The sequence below is a fragment of the Pieris napi genome, chromosome 3 (assembly GCF_905475465.1).
Source record: "Pieris napi chromosome 3, ilPieNapi1.2, whole genome shotgun sequence".
Classification (NCBI taxonomy): Eukaryota; Metazoa; Arthropoda; class Insecta; order Lepidoptera; family Pieridae; genus Pieris; species Pieris napi.
This window is the reverse complement of record NC_062236.1, coordinates 6216600-6239089: the sequence shown is the minus strand read 5'-3', so window position 1 is coordinate 6239089 and position 22490 is coordinate 6216600. Positions and strand designations below refer to the sequence as shown.

Sequence of the window (22490 nt, the reverse complement as noted above, 5' to 3'; positions counted from 1 at the left end):
CAAAGTATTTGACATGTTTCCTTTCTTATTTAAGAAAAACTATATGTGAAGATTTTTAATTGGCTCACAATATTATACATATATACATTTATTTCTGTATTATGTTGTATATCTTCTGAATAAATAAATAGTATAGGTTGAATCTAAAAAATAATTTAAATCTTTACCAATTTATTGGAAATTTGAGTTTATTTATTGTCTTTGTATAAAGTATGTCAATGTCACTTCCTAACTAAAAGGTTCGCCTTCGATACATTATCAACCCACTCGTGACTCCCACGCGCCACCTACAGGATGCACTTCCTTTGTAGAGAAATATATAACACATTTGTGAATAGATGTCTGTCTAAGGGTCTGTTTCACAATGTACGGATAAGTTCTACATAAGTTCCAAATTAGCTATTTATTACTTATTGGTAGGATAAACACTATTGTTGCGTTTCACGACTGTCAGACAGCGCTATTCGTCACATAAAGGCCATCATAAGTTATGAGTCCGATGAATGTCAAATAGCACAATTTATCTTCCAAATAATTTATGTGTTGCATAGCTATTTGGTACTTTATCCATACATTGTGAAACAGACCCTAAGCTTTTTAATTTTTACTCGAATTTATCTACTATTTTATCTACTAGATAATCACTCAAATTATAAACAGTATTTTGATGATTACATAAAAAGACAAGCCAAAATTATTTAACAAAATGCTTTACTAACGGGCTCCGTCAAACACGAAGTTATAAACAGCTCTTGTTTGTGTGCGTATTTGTAAGCAAAACTATTGAACACTACACGCACGTGTGTTAAACGTATCCTAAATATACAGTTACTTAATTAAAGATTTATTAAAAGTCAGCCTAGAAGCGAAGCCTACGTGAATCTGAAGTAAATAATATTGATGTAAGATTGAAGTTAATTCATTAATCATGCAGGTTTATGGTAATATTGTTTACACAGGCTCAGGTAGGCTGTTGAAATGTCTTATTACCATATTATTAGGAGATAAAGTAAAAATAATACATGTTTCTAAGAAGATGAAGAGATATATATATATATAGATAGAGTTATAGAGTACATGGTAATAGAACTTATGTTATTGCTTCTTGCTTTGAAACTTCTGTTAAATTAAGAGAAAGAATGATTTATGAGTGCAAACCTAGAAATGATCAGGTATACAGATATTATGTAGAGTACAAAATAATTATGGGTGTGCGACATCTAGTGTTCATTCTTGAAACGATTATATCATATGCCACCAAAGACACTCGTGTAGAATTTCAAACTTTTAGTAACAGTTTTCAACACTTAAACATAGATGGCGCTAAACAACAAAACAGACTTCGCAAACTAATTTATCAGTACTTAAATCAGTACTCAGTAATATTGTACATTTTGTAAACAATAATACCTACTATAAGTATAAAAAATAAAAAACCATCGGTTTATAAACTAACTAACATACAGATAGACTGCTTAAAACTATGTTAAATAGTTCACAAGTGAATTTAACATAATATATAACCCGGCTTATAAGAATGTTTCTTGTAACCTTGGCAACGATGCAGTCTTTTACTAGCCTTTTACCAAGACTTTATATTTGTTAACATAAATATATATTGATACATAAATTCACGGAGATTTTATTCATTCATGGGCAATAATATTATTAAAAAATATTCGTAAAGACACAAGGGCACATTTTCATTAATTATGCAATATTGATAATATTCATGAGGTGGTGACTAATAAAGTTATTCATATAAAATATTTAGAACATTTCTTTGTAAATGGATAACTTTTTCACGTTCATGTTCATTAGCTGCAATCTATAGTGAATTTGTATCACTTACAAGTTACATGGCTCTCGTATTATTTGTCATGTAAATTAGTATTCATATTACCAAGAAAATTGTTACAAAGCGAGGCATTGTACGACATTATTTAGATATTATTAATTAACACATGAATTCTTGATGAATATTTTAATATGTCAATAGTAAGCTTGTAGTTGGTTTTTATTATTAGTGACAATGTGTTTGGGAAGTGCGTTTCTCAACGGAGGATAACTTTTTCACTTATTCTCTCATCACTTTAATTACATTAAACATAGATTGAGAATATTGACACTGAGCGTTTTTCAAGGTAGTTTTGCCGCGCACCACCACTTTGTGGAACCAGCTGCCCACAGAAGTATTTCCGAACAAATACGACTTAGGGCCCTTCAAGTAAAGATCGTACCAATTCTTAAAAGGCCGGCAACGCACTCGCGAGCCCTCTGGCATTGAGAGTGACCATGGGCGGCGGCATCACTTACCATCAGGTGAGCCTCCTGCCCCCTGTTCTATAAAAAAAAATCTTATCTTAAGTGAGCGACTTCAGTCTATCATTGTCCAAAGAATTTTTATTAAAGGACAGGTCTGTGTATGATAAACACTTCAAATTATCGAGAGATTTAAATTAACGATATTCAATTATCGAGAATCGACTGTTTGATTAAACTGTCAAAACTTCAAGTTGTTTAACCATGTTAGGCTTGGCGTTTATTCATTAATCAGGTACAGTGAGAATTTGTACTTGGGTATAGAATTCTATAAATTACTTAAACCACTTCTATTGTTTGTAACGGTAACTTAACCTATAGTCTTTAAAAGCATATCCTAGTTTTCGTCACAATGTTCTCGTACAATGTCTTGATGATGACGAAACACTTCAAACTGTGTTAATGGTCAATAAATCGATAAAACATTTATATCAATTAAATCAATTGCAGTGGCTTAGATGAGATTAATTAGTAAGCAAATAATAACAACCCACGGCCACTTTTCTGGGTCATTTTAATTTAGACTTATCTAAAAATAGAATAATGATAACGTTTTAGTAGAATTTTTGACATTTAAAAAATATGCCAGCTCTGCGATTCTGTAACTCTGTAAATTCTGAAAAGGTGGGAGCTTGTAGTGTTATTGTTTATCAGAATGCCAAATCATAAAATGACTGCTTCACGACTGCCCTGCGATTCTGTAACTCACTTCACGAACTCACACAGCGGTTTTCGCATCGGTGGTCTCTCTCAAATCAGTCGTGAAGCAGTCATTTTATGATTTGGCATTCTGATAAACAATAAAGTACAAGCTCCCACCTTTTCAGAATGCCAAATCATAAAATGACTGATTCACGACTGATTTGAGAGCGACCGCCGATGCGAAAACCGCTGTGCGAGTTCGAAAAGTGAGTTGCAGAATCGCAGGGCTGTTCTCGCTCTATGCGTTTGATTTCGGAACTAAATTTGGAAAGTAAATGTAAGAAAAACCAATATGATTAAATAAATTTTCAGTTTAATCTCAAGGTTAAACCATGTGTACTAAGAAGGCTCTACAAATCAGGACCCTCAATCTCTAGATTACATAAAACAAGAGTGACCCAGACCTAACTTGCAACAGTTCATTTATAATTTAATACATCCTATTAATGTAATTACATATAATTAGAAGAAATAGTTTTAATCAATTATGAGATTAATCACGTATGTTAGTATGAAAATTACCATTACCAAGGTTCACGTTTGAGCAAATTACTGTTTGCCCGTTGACGCCTTATTGATGTCAAGGAAATGTTTGTATGCACTCTCTTGGAGGAAGTAATCTGACACGGTAGTCGGTAATAATTACGGCTCATCTACGTCGTGTTATATTGCAATTATGCAAATTGTCACCCTTCTAATGCGTATACAAAGTAAAGATATGAAAATGTTGTTAGTAGCCGGTACGATACTTGTCAACATTCTATGACGAAAATTTGCACGTCGCATATCTATATGTATTTATAACGATCGACTTCTGACAGTATCTTTGTTTTTTTTATACTGAACTGGACAGCTGCTTAGCCAAATTTCTATTTGATGTTGAGTGAGATGTGGCCTATTGGAAGGCACGCCTGTCCAGAAGATGCCTAACCACTGCTTGCTATTTATCTTTACTGTTCAATATAAGAGTATACAGAATATAGTTACTCATATACTAAATATTATATACATACATACTCATATACAGAATATTTTTACAATAAGAATCCTTTCAATCCTATTAAATACAATTATTAAATTAGTATCGAAATAGTGTTCGAATTTAATAAATTAATGTCCCTAGTTGACCTTCTGAGAAGTTATCAGTGTAAACGTATTAAAAATATTTAAGAATAGAACTTAAATGGGGAATTACAAAAAATGCGAATCTTAGATTTGAGGTAAAACAATTCAAATAATTTCTTACATAAGTTGAAGTCTCGTTTTTATTTTACTTTGTTCTACAGTTGCATAAAGCGACATACACAACACCATTGCAATTATATATCCTTGGTATACATAATCTATTATCATAATAATTGACATGTAATAGTGACTCCGCCAGCATGAAACTATGCAAATCAATAGTTACTGAGTCAGAAAGTACATGCGCTTGCGACTCGTACAGCCACGTGTTTTCAATACGGATTAAATTGCTAATATCGTGATTTTTATTAGTGTAATTATAGAACTGTCGTTTATATTCATATCGTGTTTTATTATATAATTACTCGACCTAGATAAAAGTAATTAGTTTTTGGTTTTATGAATACAGTTAATATAATACGTAATTTATCTTTCTATATACACTGCCTCCGAGTTCAATAAACCTTTTTTCCGATGACTTCGCAAGCTAGTCGCAAGAAGGAGTTCCAGTCGAATATATTGAGAGAATAGAATTTGCCGATCTCACATTGGAAAGACAGAAAATTGCAAAACAAAGTTAATATCAAAAAATACTATAGTCAACTCGTAGTAGAAGATGTTTAAAACTGAAGTAGGGAATTGTAAACAATAATCTATTGATGTTCACTGTCCTATAATGCGCGTGGTCCTATACAACGTGCCAAAAGGTATTTAAAATAGAAAAATAGAAAATATTTATAAGTAATTGTGAAATTACGACACTATCTAATAACGAACGTGGATATCATTTTCCATCATTAGCGTTTCAAGACAGGATGTCACACTAAGCGAAATAAGCTTATTTTATAGAGCTTACGACTATAATCTTACTGGGTTATGGACTTATATACTTATTAGTTATTACTATTACTGTAGTTGAAATAAATATTTAATACTATTGAATTAATTAATAATGAAGAAATGTTATACAAGAGATAATTTTGTTTAAGTGTAAAAATGCTTCGGTCTCAATTGACGTCTCATTGGTCTAGTGGTTAGTACCCCTGACTGCGAAACCATGGGTCCCGGGTTCGATCCCCGGCTGAGACGAACATCGATGAGATAAGCATTTGGTGTTGTGCTTAGGTCTTGGGTGTTTAAATATGTATTTATATGTCTATCTATCTATAATATGTATGTATATCCGTTGCCTAGTACCCATAACACAAGCTTCACCAGCTTAGCATGGGACTAGATCAATTGGTGTGAATTGTCTTTAAAAAAAAAATAATAATCAATGGGTTTTACTAAAAACTGGCACGCCGCTTAAAAACCTTTTTAAATAAAAAAAAATAAAATAAATGATGTACATTTACATATATATTATTTAATGCTATGAACTACGGAGTGTCGTAAAACCGTTGGGAAATGCCAACCCATTTCCTCACCTTACATAAAGCAAGTATTGTTTTAGAACAATATTGAAACCAAGCTAAGATTTAAACATTTTCCCTAACTAACATATTATAACTATATCAAATGCCTTATAAACCTACATCTATGTATCACTCTTGCGTTCTAATGGGATTAGGTCAATAGGAAAAATAAGCAAATATCACTTTTATGATGTTCAGAAAAATTGTGTGGTGAAATAATTTTCAAAATCGGTTGAGAAGTTTCCGTAGTAGACTAGATGTTTCTCCAACATATAAGACAATCTTCAGTTATCATAAGCGTAAGGAATTAAATCCTTATCGCTTGACAATTTGCAAATATATTAAAACGTGGCAACCCCTCTGGCCGTTTCGTAACGATTTGCAGAATTTAAGGAGTATAAATAAATAATAGTTAAAAAAAAACTAAAAAACACGCTTTTAAAGCACATCAAACTAAAAAGTGAAAAATAATTCCTAATTTAGGCTGAAAATGGTAATGAACAAAAAATACTAGTATTATTGTGAAAAACGGGCGCACTGTGCCATATTTTTCGTCTATCGAGCAACCCTCGCTTTTTAGTTAAATTTTTTTTTTTTTTTTTTCAGATTATTGCATTGTCATCGATCTTTGACAGGTGCACAAAGTTTGAATTAAATCTGTCCGTTAAAAGTGGGTCAAAATCGAGTCCGAAGGAGTTGGTTACATACATACATACGTCATACATACATACAGACATACAGGTGAAGCTAATATAAAGCGTGTAATAAGACCATTACGGGGTGGACTTTGAGACTATTTGATATTTAATTAAATTCTGTTCGCAATACTACGTGGATTACTTAAAAGACAGCGCAATTGTGTAATATTCAATTAAGATAATACCTGGGTTAGCGGACGTTCGGCGCCGTCGTGCCGATGCCTTTCTCACTGCAATGGAAACAAGTGAATCCATTTCACTCCCCGAATCCCATCGCCGTCTGGGCGGAGACAGTTTGGGCAGCGCGCGCGCATCGTCCTCTGTATCTCTATCACTACTCGTCGGAGGTACGTGGGATTCGTCACTTTCCGGCGGGACGGGTTCTACTTTCATGGCACTAACATCGATTGGCACTTTGTCGAAACACGATATCGGATGTGTCAGTGTTCTTTGTATGTTACTCTTCCTGTGTTTCACTTTTATTGAGACTTCTGATAGGGATCGCCTGCCCAGTTTTTCTGTTTTCTCTACGCATTTTAAATCTGATGGAGACAGGGATTTCTTTCTTGAGTTACGTCGTTTGATGTTGCGCTTTCGACTGGAGTCTCTTGTGCTCTGCATTGTTGCATTGGTTGTTACCTGGAATGAGAAAGTAAAGGTTAATGTTGAGAACCTGATGGGAGCGAGGGGAATTTTTAAGACGACCACTCCAATAGCAAACAGGCACGAATATAGGGTTGTATGTTTTGTTGGGGTAAGTTTGAATTTCAAAAGGAATCACATTTGAAACTTAAAAAATCATTCTCTTCCAACATTTTTCGACGATCTCTAAAAACTATGATAATAAATTTAAATGAAATAATATTTATATATTCATAGGCCAGTTAATTATGTAATAATATAACAGGTTAATTATATGTAACATAAAATAAACTATTGAAATATTATAATTATTTGCCAACGAAACAACGGAATGCATGAAATATACGAATATAAAATTTTTCACATCTTAAAACCTTATTATCTAATATAATTCAACTTTAAATTTAACGAACACCTTATTGTTTTAATATCTACTTATTAAAAAAGTAATTTTGCTGAAATAAAATTACCTTATTTCACTAAACCACAACCTCAAACCAAAGAAATTGTAACGTTATCTGCATTGGATCACATTACAAGTTTACACTACACAAACACACGTCACTTATCTATGCACTAAAACACACTAAAGGCACTAAAAACATACTGAATTACGTAATTATAAAAATAAAGCAAAAACTAAAATATCAAATGATTGTTCAGTCAACGTCCGTAGTCGACGAATCGCTAGTCTCTACTGCCTGTGTTGTCGACTTTAACACTGCGATACTGTTATACAGCCTAGACAAACAAGGCTTTGATAATATTTATTGCTAACCAATTAAAAGTAATACTCTCATTGGCTTGACACGATTCACGACTTCGAAGTGACAAAGATTCAAATGTATTACAATTAATTTACTATAATGACAAAAGGAATTAAAATTATATAATATATAAGTTTAATTAAAAATATATAAGTTGATAAATTTTCGAGAAAGGTCAGTGTTTTCCAACCCACAGGGGGGGGCAATTTGATTGTTAACGGCTAGTCGAAAACTTAAATAATTTTTTTTTGGAATTTGAATTTTAAGTATGTTTTGAAAATTTACTTACTGTGTTTCGTTAACAATTTCTTCCTAAAACCTATAATTTCTTAAGTGCACAATTAAATTTTTTAATATGTATTAAAATAATGTATAAGAATTTTAGAAAGGCTAAGGTAAGGAAAAACGTTAGGAAACACTGGTCTATAGTGTTATGAGTGAAGCTACTATATATTTTTGAGAAAAGTTTGAAAACTTATAATATTCGTTTTTGCTACTGTTTCACCCTTAGCACGAACGAATAGTTAACGTTGATGAAATAGAAGTTTGGACCGACTTCATTTGTATACTATATTTTATATTAATAATTGCTTACTGTTATTATTAACAATAATTGTATGAATTTGGAAAAACCTTCCGTGGATTTAGAACTGAACTAATGGCAATAATTGTATTATATTTGTGTTGGCAAAAACGATCAATGTATACTTCAGCATACTATGGAGGAGTTCATGGTAACATATTCATAAAATAAAATCATAAGGACTCATCATTCATATGGCAAGTGGGAGATCCGTCTTCGGTAGCTTTTTGTCTGAAAGTACACGTGTCAGCACATTTTAGGGGATTTCAAAGAGTAGAGAACTTCTTATAACATTATACTTTGACAACTTAACCTACTTAAGTTTAGCCGTAGGACACTTGCATAAATTAAAACCAATAGCACAGATTATATAATAGTTACGTATCAAGCGTCGACAAGACCCAATTCAAACTGTCAATTGTCAATCAACTAATAAAATAATGAGACAAAGCTTCTTAAACGAATACATCGGGTTAAGAATATTTTTAAATATTAACTTTTCAGAAAAACAAAGAGTTTAAAGTCCGTTCTTAATTAGTTCGCACAAAATAAGAACTAATTTGCGCAAAAAATTTAATCTTTAATATTCTTAAATGCAACAACAGTATTATATTGCAACGTTGATTTTGAGTTCGTATACAAAGTTAATATATAGCTTATGTTTTTTATAAATAAGTATAAATACGGGAATCGTCTCGTTTAAAAATAACTGTTTATAGTAGTAGTAATTAATTAATTACTTTTATTTAAAGTAATTATTATTTAATATAAATATCTTTTTCAATATAAATATTGCAAACCTTACTGGATTTAAAGGGGAAGAATTTAAAGTAAAATTTAATTTTAGGAAAATCACACATCGACAGATGGGCATCGTCGTAACAACTACAAATAACTGCTTTAAATAGTAATAATTAATTACATACTTGTATTTACAGTACATACTTAGTATACACCTAAATAAAATCTTTATTTAATATAGATATCGCAAACCTTACCTACTGGATAAGGATAAAGGAGGGAATTTAGGAAATAAACAATTACATATCGGCTTCTTGTACTAACAGTACCGACTAATTTGCTACTAAAACAACGCTATTGCCCTGTTATTACTCAATTGAGAACAAGTTCATCTAACTTCCCATAGTTCAGCCGGGTTAGAGGTTTCTCATGCCTTTGTTTGAACTCCTTGAGTAATGTTATACTTCATTACAGGGTCCACTCAATGTCAGTACCTTCGCCTTGTAGGGAAAGCGAGATAACAATGTGTGCTGTACATATATTTATATTATGTTTAAACTTGCAACAGAATTGATTTCCGTGAGCTAATTAGAATTGTATACAATTTCTCACAAAGTATAGACGTCACAGTCGTATATAAACATAAAAATAACATAATATACCTATTCAATTGTTTTCAAGCGTTAGATAATATTATTTCTAGGCGAGTTTTCCTAATTAATGATTGCTGGTAAAAAATATAATGCAAGAAAATAAATTGTATAGATTTTTCATCAACTTTTAGTCAGCTTATTTACGATTTTTATATAAATAACAATATTATCTCAGAATGAAATAAGCTAAAAATTTGTTAAATATGAATCATATAATTTACATAATTAAACAAAAGAAGGATTTTTCATATGTAAGTTAAGTATTTAGAATTACATCACTGAAGTATTTAATAATTTTATATTGTACTTACAAATAGATTTATTGTGTATATAAAATTTTTAACGAAATCTAGAGTATTGTTCCGAACGCCAACCTTCTAAAGGCACTATAAGAAGAGGAAAGAAGGGATTTGTTTGAAAATAAAGCAGTAAAACAATACACAATCTGTAAATAAAATTGCTTATGGGAGTTGAATAAAATGTAATAGAGAAATAAGAATTTAACACAACGAAAATTGATAAAATTAGGTTAATGTGAAAACCGGATCGTATGCAGGTCACTGAACCCACCATTTGTCAAATGTACGTGAAATTGAAAAGGTGATGTGTTAGATACATTTATGGGATGTTAATAAGTGTAAATTATTTAAACTCCCAATATAGTTAATTATATATAAAGAAAAGGTCTTTTTTTTCTCTTAACGCTTTCTCTGGAACTATATGCAAAGGATTACCATACAAAATATAGCGTTTTAAAAAATCTCATATAAAAGATAAGAAGCCTTATAGAGTACTATTTTGTAAGTACATAGTTGATTGACAAAAGTCAGGTCAAAAGTACACCAGAAGGTCATTGAGTTTGATGATGACTTAAATCTAACCAGAGAGCTTTATAATTATTATTATTGCGAGTGTTCAAAATTTCATATTTTAAATCCTAACAACGTTTTCTTCATATTTCGCCATCAGCTAGTCGTGCCTATATTGAAAACGCAATAGCAATTATTTTTTAAAAACACCTTTTCGATTTTAGAATAAAAACATTGAAACACAAAATTAAAGAGAATATTTCCTACAATTTATGTAACCTAACAAACCGTTCTTTTTAGATCAGTAGCATTTGTCAACTTCATGGTAGAAGTCATTTACATACAACCTTCTTGGCACGCCCATGATCATAGATAAAAAATATAAACCTTAAAGAAATCCTGTATCTTATCAACGGTAATGGTTTCAAGGTACCGGATGTTTTAACTAGGGGAAAAAATATCAGTCTTCGAGAGACAAGTTTTTGTCTGTCTCTTGGAATTGATTATAATTACTAGACTCGTTTATCTACTCTGCTACAATTAATTACAAGATTGGAGATTTATTTAAGTCATAGTTGCATTTACTATTACCAGTTAATATTACTCAATATACCTTTTAGGTGATTTTAGGGAGACGAGTTTAATATTAATTTGTGATGTTTTTTTTTGACCCACCAAATTGGGAAAAACACATGATGAAAACCAACAAATTAACGAACATACAAAAATATGAAAGCGGTGCGGTCCCTAAAGCATGCGGACACGACCAGCGAAATCAAGTAGGTACTAAAATCAGTGAAAATACAAAAACAAGAAAAAAACCTAAAAAAACAGAGCGGGTGCTTTCCTGGCTATACGAATAAGTATGGCCATACAGCGAGAAAATGCTGCCAGTGTTAAAGGTACACTGCCATAGGGACCTTTTAAATTTGTTTTAATTTTCTTTTTAATAATTTTTATTGTACCTTTTTAGGTTAAGAAAGTTGTAAATACAAATTATACCTATGTAGATTAATAAATATGAACTAATAACCAAAAATACTATCTATAATAAGAATTAAACTATTTGAATCAAGAATTGGTTGATGTTTTGAGTTTGTATCTTATTAATAAAAATATTCTCCCAACTATTTTTGGAACAAATTAGTAACTTTATATAATTATTGTATAAAAATTTGTTAACAGTACTTTATCGTTTTCTCTTTGGAACTTCAGAGATCATTGAGACTTCTTCCTCCAAACGAAAGCCTTGAACAACTCCATATTATTTAAAATAAATACTATTATAAAATGTACTTAGCTTATAATGTTAATGAGTAGCCATATTAAGAAATACCCATTGATATTTCAAGCCAGCCTAAGGATGTGCAAGTATTACACAAGCATGGCAAATTTCATTTCATATCTAGTACAGTTGGTACTTAAGCAGCAATGTAAATTATTTTGAATATATAAATATGAATCTTTGCAATAGAACCAGAATTTTAAGTTTAATCGAGATAACCTTTTTTATTATGTTGAATAACCTTCCGTGATTTTCTGTTTCTTACTGGCGTAGTGTTATGCTCTGATATTTTTCAAGATTTAAGGCTTGTCAGCTTCTTAAAATCATAAGAAAGAACAAAAATGTGTTGATACCTACAGTATTCATTTTGTAGCATAAAATGTTTTATACATGAAAATAATTATAACGCTCTGGCAACGGGAATATTAGCACACTGTCCGATAGTATTTCTTACGCAATGTAATGTTACATTGAGGTCGTGAAAAGTTCCGAACATAATAATAAAATTTATTAAGAGCGTGCATTCCTTCGAGCGTCTTCCTTTCATCAATAGATAATTTTGCCAAACCTTTACCAAAATATGGCATTTTTGGGTGTGATTATATTTAGCCCTAAGTACGTCACGACCCGTACGTATATAATTATATATGAAAGGCATACGTATTGCTGTCGCAATTCGGAACCTCTATGTTAGTGTAGCTTGTATAGTCTAGTATATTTTTGATATAAAAATGTAAATACATGTTGTAGTTATTTCTTTAGGTATTACGTACGTCTTTATTGTTTTCCTCTTTATCGGCATTGAGTAATCAAGCTTGAAGATCGTACACAATTGATAATGACAAAAATGTCAAAGCCTTGCAATTTTCTTCTATTCTTAGCACTTTTTATTTGTATTGCGAATAACGTCTTCGGTCACGCAACTTGAGTCTTGAACTACTTCCGGTAGGTGCAACTTAAAGGAGATATTATTTTGTCTATGAATAAATTAGATAACTCATTCTATATAACACGATAGATGTTTGGTAGTGTATTTATGCGTTATAATTGGTAGAGGCAACTCTCTTTTTGGGTGGCAGATGATATTTATTTATTTATTTAAAGAAATAAGTTGTCATTACGGGTCCCCCAATGCGGCAAGTATTTACACTTATATTACATACAAAACAACACAGACATTTAACAGTAAAAACAACGTGTCATTTAACAGTAAAAGTTTAAAATATATACAAAATGCGCCACCTCTATGTGGAACCTGCCCCGGTGGTGCTTACTTCAGTAAGTATTTCCGAATCAACGCGACTGGACCTGGAAGGACCCTTCAGGAAAAGAGCGTTCCAATTCCTAAAAGGCCGGCAACGCACCCGCAATGTAAGTGTCCACGGGCCGCGGTAAAAGTAGTTTTGCATAAAAAAAGCCTAACTATTTCTACCACTATAGGAACTGACATAAAGCATACCTTTTGTCAGTTTACACAACGTACAATAACAAAGATCCGTTAATCTATGAATTGCGTTAAGTATTTCAATGCATGTCATGTGTGCATTTTTGAAAAGGTAAATTGGTTGATACTTTCTTAGGAAGTGGATTATATGACATAATTCGTGCAGTATTCTCTTACTCGAAAGGGTGCAGTGTAGGTTTTGCTGGATTAACATTTCAACAGATAAATTTAATTCTTTTTTAAAGTAATTATTTTATAAATAGTTCAAAGTAGTCGAACAAATATATATACATATTTAAATATAATGAATAGCTATGCAATGTATTATACTTATCAGTCTTAGTCTATTAAAAAAAGTGCATAAATAAATTAAAATATATAAAATTGTGAAGTATGAATTGATTTAATTTAAAGTATTACGTAGTGTCAACTTCAGCCTTCAAGTAGGTACTTCTTTTGTCATGTTTAATAATTTTCATCGTAATAAGGAAGCCATTCACTAGATAATTATAAATAAGAACTGTAATGTTACACACACATATGAACACGCATTAGTACATACCACATAGTTCAAAAAGAACATGATTTAAAGGGGCCTCATAGCCTAGCGGTCTTATTAAGTGGCAGCTAGGTGAGGGGTACCGGGTTCGATTCCCGGTTCGAGGGCAAGTTTTCATTTAATTTAAATTTGTTCTCGGCCTTTGGGAGGGTTGTGAGGTACCGGGCGAGTGCCTAAACCGTACATGGATGGAGGACATGATCGAATTTCTAAGGCAAAAAAAAAAGAAATCTCATACTTGACGCTGGCTAATGCACAAACCGTGCCAGAGCCATAAAAAAAAAACATGATTTATATAAGTGTGTGGGTTGTGATAATGAAAATCTGTCAATGAATTACTTGACTCATACGAAAGTAGCCTACGATTCATAACAGTTGCCTACATGCATTGTCTTCATGCCCTTGATCAAATTCACCTCTCTCTATGTCAGAAGGTCACACAAAACACTTGGTGTGATTTTATTAAGCGGCTCGTTAGATACCAAACAGGTGGAATATCTTACGTAATAAGGTTTAAATTTGACACCATAGCGTTATTTGAAACTGTCCTGTATTTTGTTAAGCTAACTGTAGTTTACTGAGAAGAATGTGCATTTCACACAGTGTACATTAAGGGTCCGTTTCACAATGTATGGATAAAGTACCAAATAGCTATGCAACACATAAATAATTTGGAAGATAAATTGTGCTTTTTGTCACTTCATCGGACTCATAACTTATGATGGACTTTATGTGACGAATAGCACTATCTGACAGTCGTGAAACGCAACAATAGTGTTTATCCTACCAATAAGTAATAAATAGGTAATTTGGAACTTATGTAGAACTTATCCGTACATTGTGAAACAGACCCTTAGTTTCAAGTGATTACTGGTGACACTCCATTGTACTTACTTTGACATTACTTTGAGGACATTAAATTATTTTATTAGATTAAGCAGAGTGAGTCTTTTTAAGAGAAATATATTTTATATTATTATAAAGTTCTATCCTGAGAGTAATAACGGTCAATTAGAATACATCCCTGAACAAAGAAATAGTGTTTATTTGTGTATTATGATATGTTTTCTTAATTAATTTATAAGAGCAGAATCTAAAATTCTACAATCAATGATTTACACAATACTGCCCCCGTGAACTCCGTTTCTCCTTAAAGCCTAGCCTACCTTTTTAGTACATACCAACATGGAACATTTTGCTATGCTACCCCAGAGACTGTTCGGTATACCGGAATGAAAACTTTTTTCTGTGAATTTTCTCTATACTCAGAGTTCAAGTTATAAGTTCTTAGCTAACAAATAAAAAATAGGTGTTGATCGTAGAGGGTAGATGAAAAATTAAGGGTTGTGTGTATTTTTGTATGCTGCATCATAAAAGAATAACAACAAAAAAAATTGTCTAAATAATAAAAAATATTTTTTTAGGGTGGACACTGATTCTCAGACTTACTGAATATGCATAAAAAAATTCCATAAGAATCGGTAGAGCCGTTTCGGAGGAGTATGGGAACGAACACTGTGACACGAGAATTTTATATATTAGATTGTAAAAAACGTTAAACGTTTTTAATTTTTAACACGACTGATAAATATAATATATTATCGGAAAATCCTCCTTCAATTTTGTTCCATAATGTAAAACATATTTAGACCTTGCTGACCCAGCATTTTAAACTATTGTACATGACAATCAAATGTCACCTCAATGCATATTAATTTCTTAAGCGATCTACGGTACAAGTTTCAAGAATTAGAATCTGGTTTCAACTTGATTTTGGCGTTGACCTTGCCACTTCTCTGAAGATCATGACGTTTGCAAAATATTGTCTAAATATTTATACAAAAATTGAAGTGCTACTTTGATCCATTTAACTTCTGGTTTTCAGTGAATAGAAGTGATAAGGCTAATTACTCACTTAAGAAAAGAGATATATGTTCCATTCTTGAAGGTGACTAGTTGTAATGAATACAATTTTGAAGCATTCATCTCCGAAACTGGCTGTACTCCGTATGTTGATAATCAGTTTCCTATGCCTTCAAACCACATTAATTAAACCCGTTTCAAATTGATTCAACATTTATTATGGCATTCGTATACAGTCTTTACTTTATTAAATACTAGCGACCCGCCCCGGCTTCGTACGGATGCAATGCTGACACTAAATTCAAAGTGCTATAGAGAATAGGGAGAACCGCGGCCTCCGACGCGCTGAGTCCCGCAATTATTAAATTTGTAATATCATCGAAAATATTCATTCAAATCATATGCTGTAAAGGGTCATATAAATCTATATTAAATCAACAATTTATTTAAGGTATTTAATTGGATAAGGATTTATGCTGTATTGGTTAAAATCGCTTCGAAAATTAGCCATTATTTGTCGTAAAAAGTAAATGACAAAAAAAAGTTATTGTGGGTTATCCATAAGAGATAGACATATACCATCACGGACTTTTCTGTAGACCTTTTCAATGTGTACAATACTTAGTACATTATTTTGATAAAACTCGTAGGGTTCAGCCTGCGTTTGCAATGTAAGCGGAAAAAATGTAATTATTTACGACATCACATTAGAAACCTCAAAAATAACAGTACTTCTCCATTATTTAATGGATGTTATTATACATATAAACCTTCCTCTTGAATCATTCTATCTATTAAAAAAAACTGCATCAAAATCCGTTGCGTAGTTTCAAAGATTTAAGCATACAAAGGGACATAGGGACAGAGAAAGCGACTTTGTTTTATACTATGTAGTGATTTTATATAATATATTTTCTCAATTAAAGATTAATATGTCCTGTATGCGAAATTATTATAAAACTTCATTTATAAACAATTATTCAAAAAAAGAAATTTTATATAAGCCGAAACTTTCATGCGCCTAATTCTAGCAAATAATAGCAATTTTGTTATTTGAGTGCCAGCAATTTCCTAAATAGCACGAAAAAACACTTTCTCAAATCTAATGTACTCTCTGATTCAAATAATTTCCCTTTAAAACAATATACGAACGCTTTTGCACTTGATCAAATAATGGAATGATTCTACTATTAATTACAAAAAATCAAGTATTCCTTAATACTTAGGTTCTTTAGTCATTACCTACTTTCCATTTTGCGTGCCGTGTTTCTCTTCCCTTTAAAAGGAAACACTTAAAATTGTATACACCTATACAACATACACACAAACAATGCATCGTCTTGACAAGCGCAAAACTGGAGTTCAGGTTATTTAAGTACCAGAATGATGTGGAAGTATAAAGGCTTCAGAATCTATACCGCTTCAGGGAATAGTGACCTGTCTCTACTTAATAAGAAGGATTATAATTCCGTGTAAATGTGCTTGGTGCAACTCGATGTTAGAATGCGTACCGATTTGTAGAAATAACGGAACAGACCAGTCGATAACCGAAGACATTAAATGATTTGAGTGATTGTCAATACATAGGGGCATGCATATAAATGAAAATTTTTCTTTTGAGAAACTTAAGCCGTCAGATTTTAGTGTAGTCATAACGAAACCTGTTAATATCTCTAAGCATAAGGCTCTTCAGGAACATAAAACCTTTACTAGAAGTCGTTAATTTAGTAATCTGTAATGGCAGACTAATAAAGAAACTTAAATTTTGTTTTAGGAAATCATGGGGCAGTGAAACACATTTTTTTTACCATCTGTGTGTATCTATAAAGTTTAACCTTTACTTAAAGCTTTAACCCTCCGAGACTAACAGCTAAAACACGACTCTGAGTGTTATGAGTTTCACAGTGTTGACGCTAAGATTCGAATTCTATAGACTATAACGTTAATAAAACTAAAACAACGTTTAAGAGCTCTTAAACATGTAATAACAAGCATGATTGAGAACGGTCATGAGCTACATGATGATCAAATGCGAACTATTTCTTCGATCTATATTAGGATAAATAGTTCGCACTGACAATATATTAAAACCATTTCAGAATATTCATTAGTGACTATATAACCTATACAATGATATATTGTTTTATTCAGTTACGTATTTATTAGGGTTTACAAATTATAATTAAATATTCATAATTTTAGTATTGCGCCAAAACGCTTCTCCATGCAAGATGGCGTCTTCGTCATTGTCGCCAGTCCATGTCGTATCATAAACACGTAAACAAACGTCAAGTCTTCAGTGATTCAATGGTCATTTAGACATTATTTAGAACGCTACGTCATTTGACCAATCTGAGAGTTGAGACCATTTGTATAACGTGATTGATTTAAAAAATAAATATTTTTAATAATATCCATTATCTTTCATAAATTGTTGATTATTTCCAAGTTGTTTTACTCCATAATGCCATGTTTTATACATCATAACAAAAAAAATAGCTCATTGGCCATTTGGAAGCAATTTCTGTTTCGTCGTGGTGTATTAAGTTTTTTAAATTGAACCAAATATTTGGAAGACGTGCCGCAACTCTAATATCTACATTAATTAGTAACATACAAACATAGTTGCCTACATTTTGTGTTTATTAAAATAATATAGCAGGTCAATCAGATACAAAATATTATAACAGTCATTCGTACGTGAGGAAGTTGTCCACGTCGTGAATTCAGGACAGAGTTGTAATATGCCTTCTGTATGGAACCATGCAACAATTATTTAAAGGGACCTCACTCGATCTCGATTGCGCAGACGTCGTATTTAGGTATTTTTAAGCTACTTAAGAAAATGCAGGAGGTCAATATTTTACTACAATTTTTTTGTGTATTTTTAAGGATAGATGTAACCACATGATTTGGATTTGCGAATAGGAGTTAAAAACCCAAGGCAGGCCTATAATCCTATAAGGCGTTATAGGATTTTAGTACGTTTCGTAAGTGTACTTTGGAGTTGTTTATAATTTTTGTAAAAAAAATTATATTGTACTAACGCAAACTTTGTCACGACGTAGAATGAGGCAAAGTTACGTACCGATATATAACATATACACCAAATATATCTAAACCGAAGGATTATTATTTAAGCCTTAGTTTCAAATGTAGAAGTTCTAAGTATGACTTGGAATTAAGTTACAGGAAGTCTTAAGTTAATTAACTTACACTGACTGCACCGTTGTCATTATTATGTAAAAGTTATTAATTAGGGTTATTATTTATTTTTGGTAGCCTATCCTGGCTTTGCACGGCAGGTGTAATAAATTAACGTTTGGAACTTGTAAGTGTATATTTTAATTTGGAACTCTTCTCAATAAATAAATATAGTACCTACTCTACAAGTACTATAGGTAGAGTACCAAACAGTAAAATATTTTACTTGAGTTCTTTTTTCTTGTATATATATGTATTTATAATATATACAGTACATATGTACTTGAAAGTAATAATTTTAATTAAATATAAAAACCAAATATTTGTTTATTGACTTTAGAGTTTTTTAATTTAATTATTCATGGTAAACCAATGTTCATTATAAGAATCGAAATTTAAGATAATTAACGTTCAGATTTTGCTAATAGTGCTCTATTCTATTAGATTGTATCAAAATGGAATTGTATTTGCATGTAATTGCAATTATTACTTTCACAATCGCTAGCCACAATACCGCTTATCAAACCATAGATGTGAAATTGAACAATGTTTTCAATGACTATTTCTCGCATACGTCAGAATACAAAATCTTTTGACTGAATTTTATGGAATACATGCGTATTATACACATTTCTGGGTTTGTTTTGATTAATCTTAATCTTTAAAGCTGATCAGCCTTCATCTAGTATTAAGTGCCTGTCGGTTTCTCCACTATATTTGTCAGAGTACGAGGCAATGACAATTGTACATAAAGAAGAATCTGGTGTCACAACTGGGATTCGAACACACGACCTCATCTTTCGCACGATTAACTAGGCTACTAGTCTCATGAGCAGTATAGCTCATAAAGATTTGTTAAAAAATACTTTACTTATAAAGAAAATTACTTGAAGCGTGGCGTGCAACACAGAAACAATTTTGCGATGGGAATCGAATGTGTGAACCCACGTGGTGTGAAATTTAAAGGGTAATAAAATCTCGTATTGATATTCTGTTGGTGCAAAAAATATTATTTTCTATATTTCCTAAAAGAAAGTAGAGTCAAGGTTTTCTAATCGCCTAGCACTAATTATTTCTCTTCCTATTTTAGATATCAAAAGCAATATCAAACTTTCGTTATGCTAGGTATGCTAAAGGCGAAGGAGTGAGGGCGGTCGAGAGCAACGTCCTTACCGTTCGTATGCCGCGCTGCATACATAATGCGATACCTTTAACTCTCTGTTTTTATTTTTTACCAGTCTTTCTCTTAGTTCGTTAATGTATTTTAGAAATTAAATACGTACATAGTTATTTGATATAAAAAGGAGAGCATAGTCATTGTTCGGACGCAATGTTTCGAAATCGGAAGAACATGTAACTTTTGAGAAATTTTATGTAAACAATATTATCCGTGAGGTCCTAGCGCTATAAGGCTTTTAAGGAAATAGCAAAAAGGTTTGTCGACATTACAGGAGAGCTAGCTATTCAAAGGGGGAACACTACCAATATATTCGGAACCTTGCCTAAAGGGACTCCTTTAAATAATATATTTTGAGGTTAATTATTGGTTTTTGTTATACTAATTTAGGCTGTAGGATTACGTAATTCTTATATTATTTTATCACTTCATCACATTATTAAAATGTACTATTACGTTATCAAATAATATTACTTATGCTGTATTACACTTAAATAATTTATTTATGTTTAGTCCCAACTCAACAACAACAATCTTGCGCTCTACAAAATGTAGCATAGCCTGAGGTATTCACAAAAAACAGCTGTGCTCAGAGTCGTCCGTTAAATTATATATCTATCTACGATGCAAGTCAGCAACGAAATTTAATGCGATAAGGAAATAGTTAATAGCAGCAATATAGGTTTGGATCTACGGTAAACTTAAAAAATACTGACTAAATTAATTAACCGTTAGATTTCAGCACTGCACTCAGGGAGTATCCCTACCCTAGAAAAAAATATTGTCTATTAACTACAGAGAATTGCAATATATTTTGTCCGATAAATGCGTCATAGTTAGTGATTCATATTATGGTGAACAGTATTCACATAAATTATCTGATGTTTAAGGTATAAGGATGTACACTTTATCCTTTGTAACGGTTAATAAGCCGTAACTAGATAGAGCTGATTTTTTTTCAATTGCTTTGAAGATTTGCAATTGGACAAAAAATACCGATGGTAGCTTTGTTTTTTGTCCTTTTAATTATTTTTGTCACATTTAAATTAATTACTCTTGAATACAAAACGGGTTGTAGATACTGTTTAGGTATTTGTGTACCTACCTTGTGGTTTTTATTTGATAGTACATAATTGAATGACCAAGAAAGCCCCGATGAAAATCTTTTTGTGTAAATCTTCGTAAACGTATAAGCGTACGCAAGCAGTTGAAGTTTATAAAATAAGAGTTTGGAAAATGTACCTACAGTTAAATAGGAAAAAGTCTCATTGCTTTTTCTAATGCATATAATATTAAGAGTTACGTGTGTAAAATGTAGATAGAAATGTAATGTACTCTTAAAATGTACTATGTTTATAATAACATCGTTCTGTAACATATTTGAATATTAATAAACATTTTAATCATTTCAACCTACGAGGTACTTCAATGAGGCAACCATTTCTTAGTCCGAGCTTTAAATACGAATTTTTGTACCTGGGCACTTTTCTCATACTTCGGGACTTTAAAAATTCAAATACCGAATCATCTTTTATTTCTAATACAATTAAAGCTTACCTTTTATGAAGAAATGCACCGCCGATGGCCAATGATTACATAGGAATTTCTCTGTTTAATCTAAAATACCAAGCCTTGCTTTGTGCCCAGCAAAATTCCAAAATCAGGTTCGTTGGAGTGCCTCAATACACAACTAAATTAAAACTTCAAAACACACTTTACAAACAAACGGAAACAACTCTGATTCTATAATAAGTTAGTTCTTAAAATATGATAAATCTCTGATACATAAATTGGAAATAATGTACGTTCGTTCGATCGTTCTATTCGTTAAACCGGTTTGTCAGGCTATCGGCCGCCGCAATCGCCTACCCCATATTCAAAGAATACGGCCGTTCGTATTCAATTCGACTATTCGACTTTAAACTTAAACTGCACTTTGAAGTTTTGACTTTCAACATAATGTTACCACCTCTAAAAATATTTCTTTAATTCAGTAAAAAGAGACATCTGGGACATACAAACTAAATACAAAGAAAATTATTGTACAGATCTACCGGAATCATGGCAAATAGGGAAATAAAAATTTGTTGAGGGCAATACTCTAATTTGATTAAATGATCTTGATACTGTCCAATTTTTATTTGTCTTTAGTATTAATGAACATTCAACTAGAACTCTACCGGAATCCCATGGCAAATAGGGGAATAAACAAATGTTGTGGGCAATACTGGGGAAATTGGATTAAATAATCTTGATACTATTTAATTTAGTATTAATGAACATGAAGTATATCAGTTATTCGTATAAATAATCGTAATGCTATTATTCATGGGGTTCCTAAGACAGGAAAATATGCCATGAAAAATAAATCAATCGTAAATTACTTTATGAGCTAATTTATTATATATAATTTCAAAGATACAAATAACTTATAACCTCAT

General features: G+C 31.7%; 1 protein-coding gene across 2 annotated transcripts in view; it reads right to left on the bottom strand.

Moving 5' to 3' along the window:
* LOC125063140 overlaps positions 1-21971 on the bottom strand; it is a 64127-nt gene extending 42156 nt beyond the window's left edge. The window contains exons 1-2 of one of the 2 annotated variants that reach the window (XM_047669383.1): positions 21607-21971; positions 6508-6961 (exon numbers count right to left, since the gene is read on the bottom strand). In XM_047669383.1, coding sequence (XP_047525339.1) covers positions 6508-6943 — 436 coding nt within the window. In that variant the 5' untranslated portion in view covers positions 6944-6961; positions 21607-21971. Of the gene's footprint in view, positions 1-6507; positions 6962-7434; positions 7642-21606 lie in introns of those variants that run through there. The other variant, XM_047669384.1, reaches the window with a different exon arrangement.
* Positions 21972-22490: the final 519 nt, after the last annotated feature.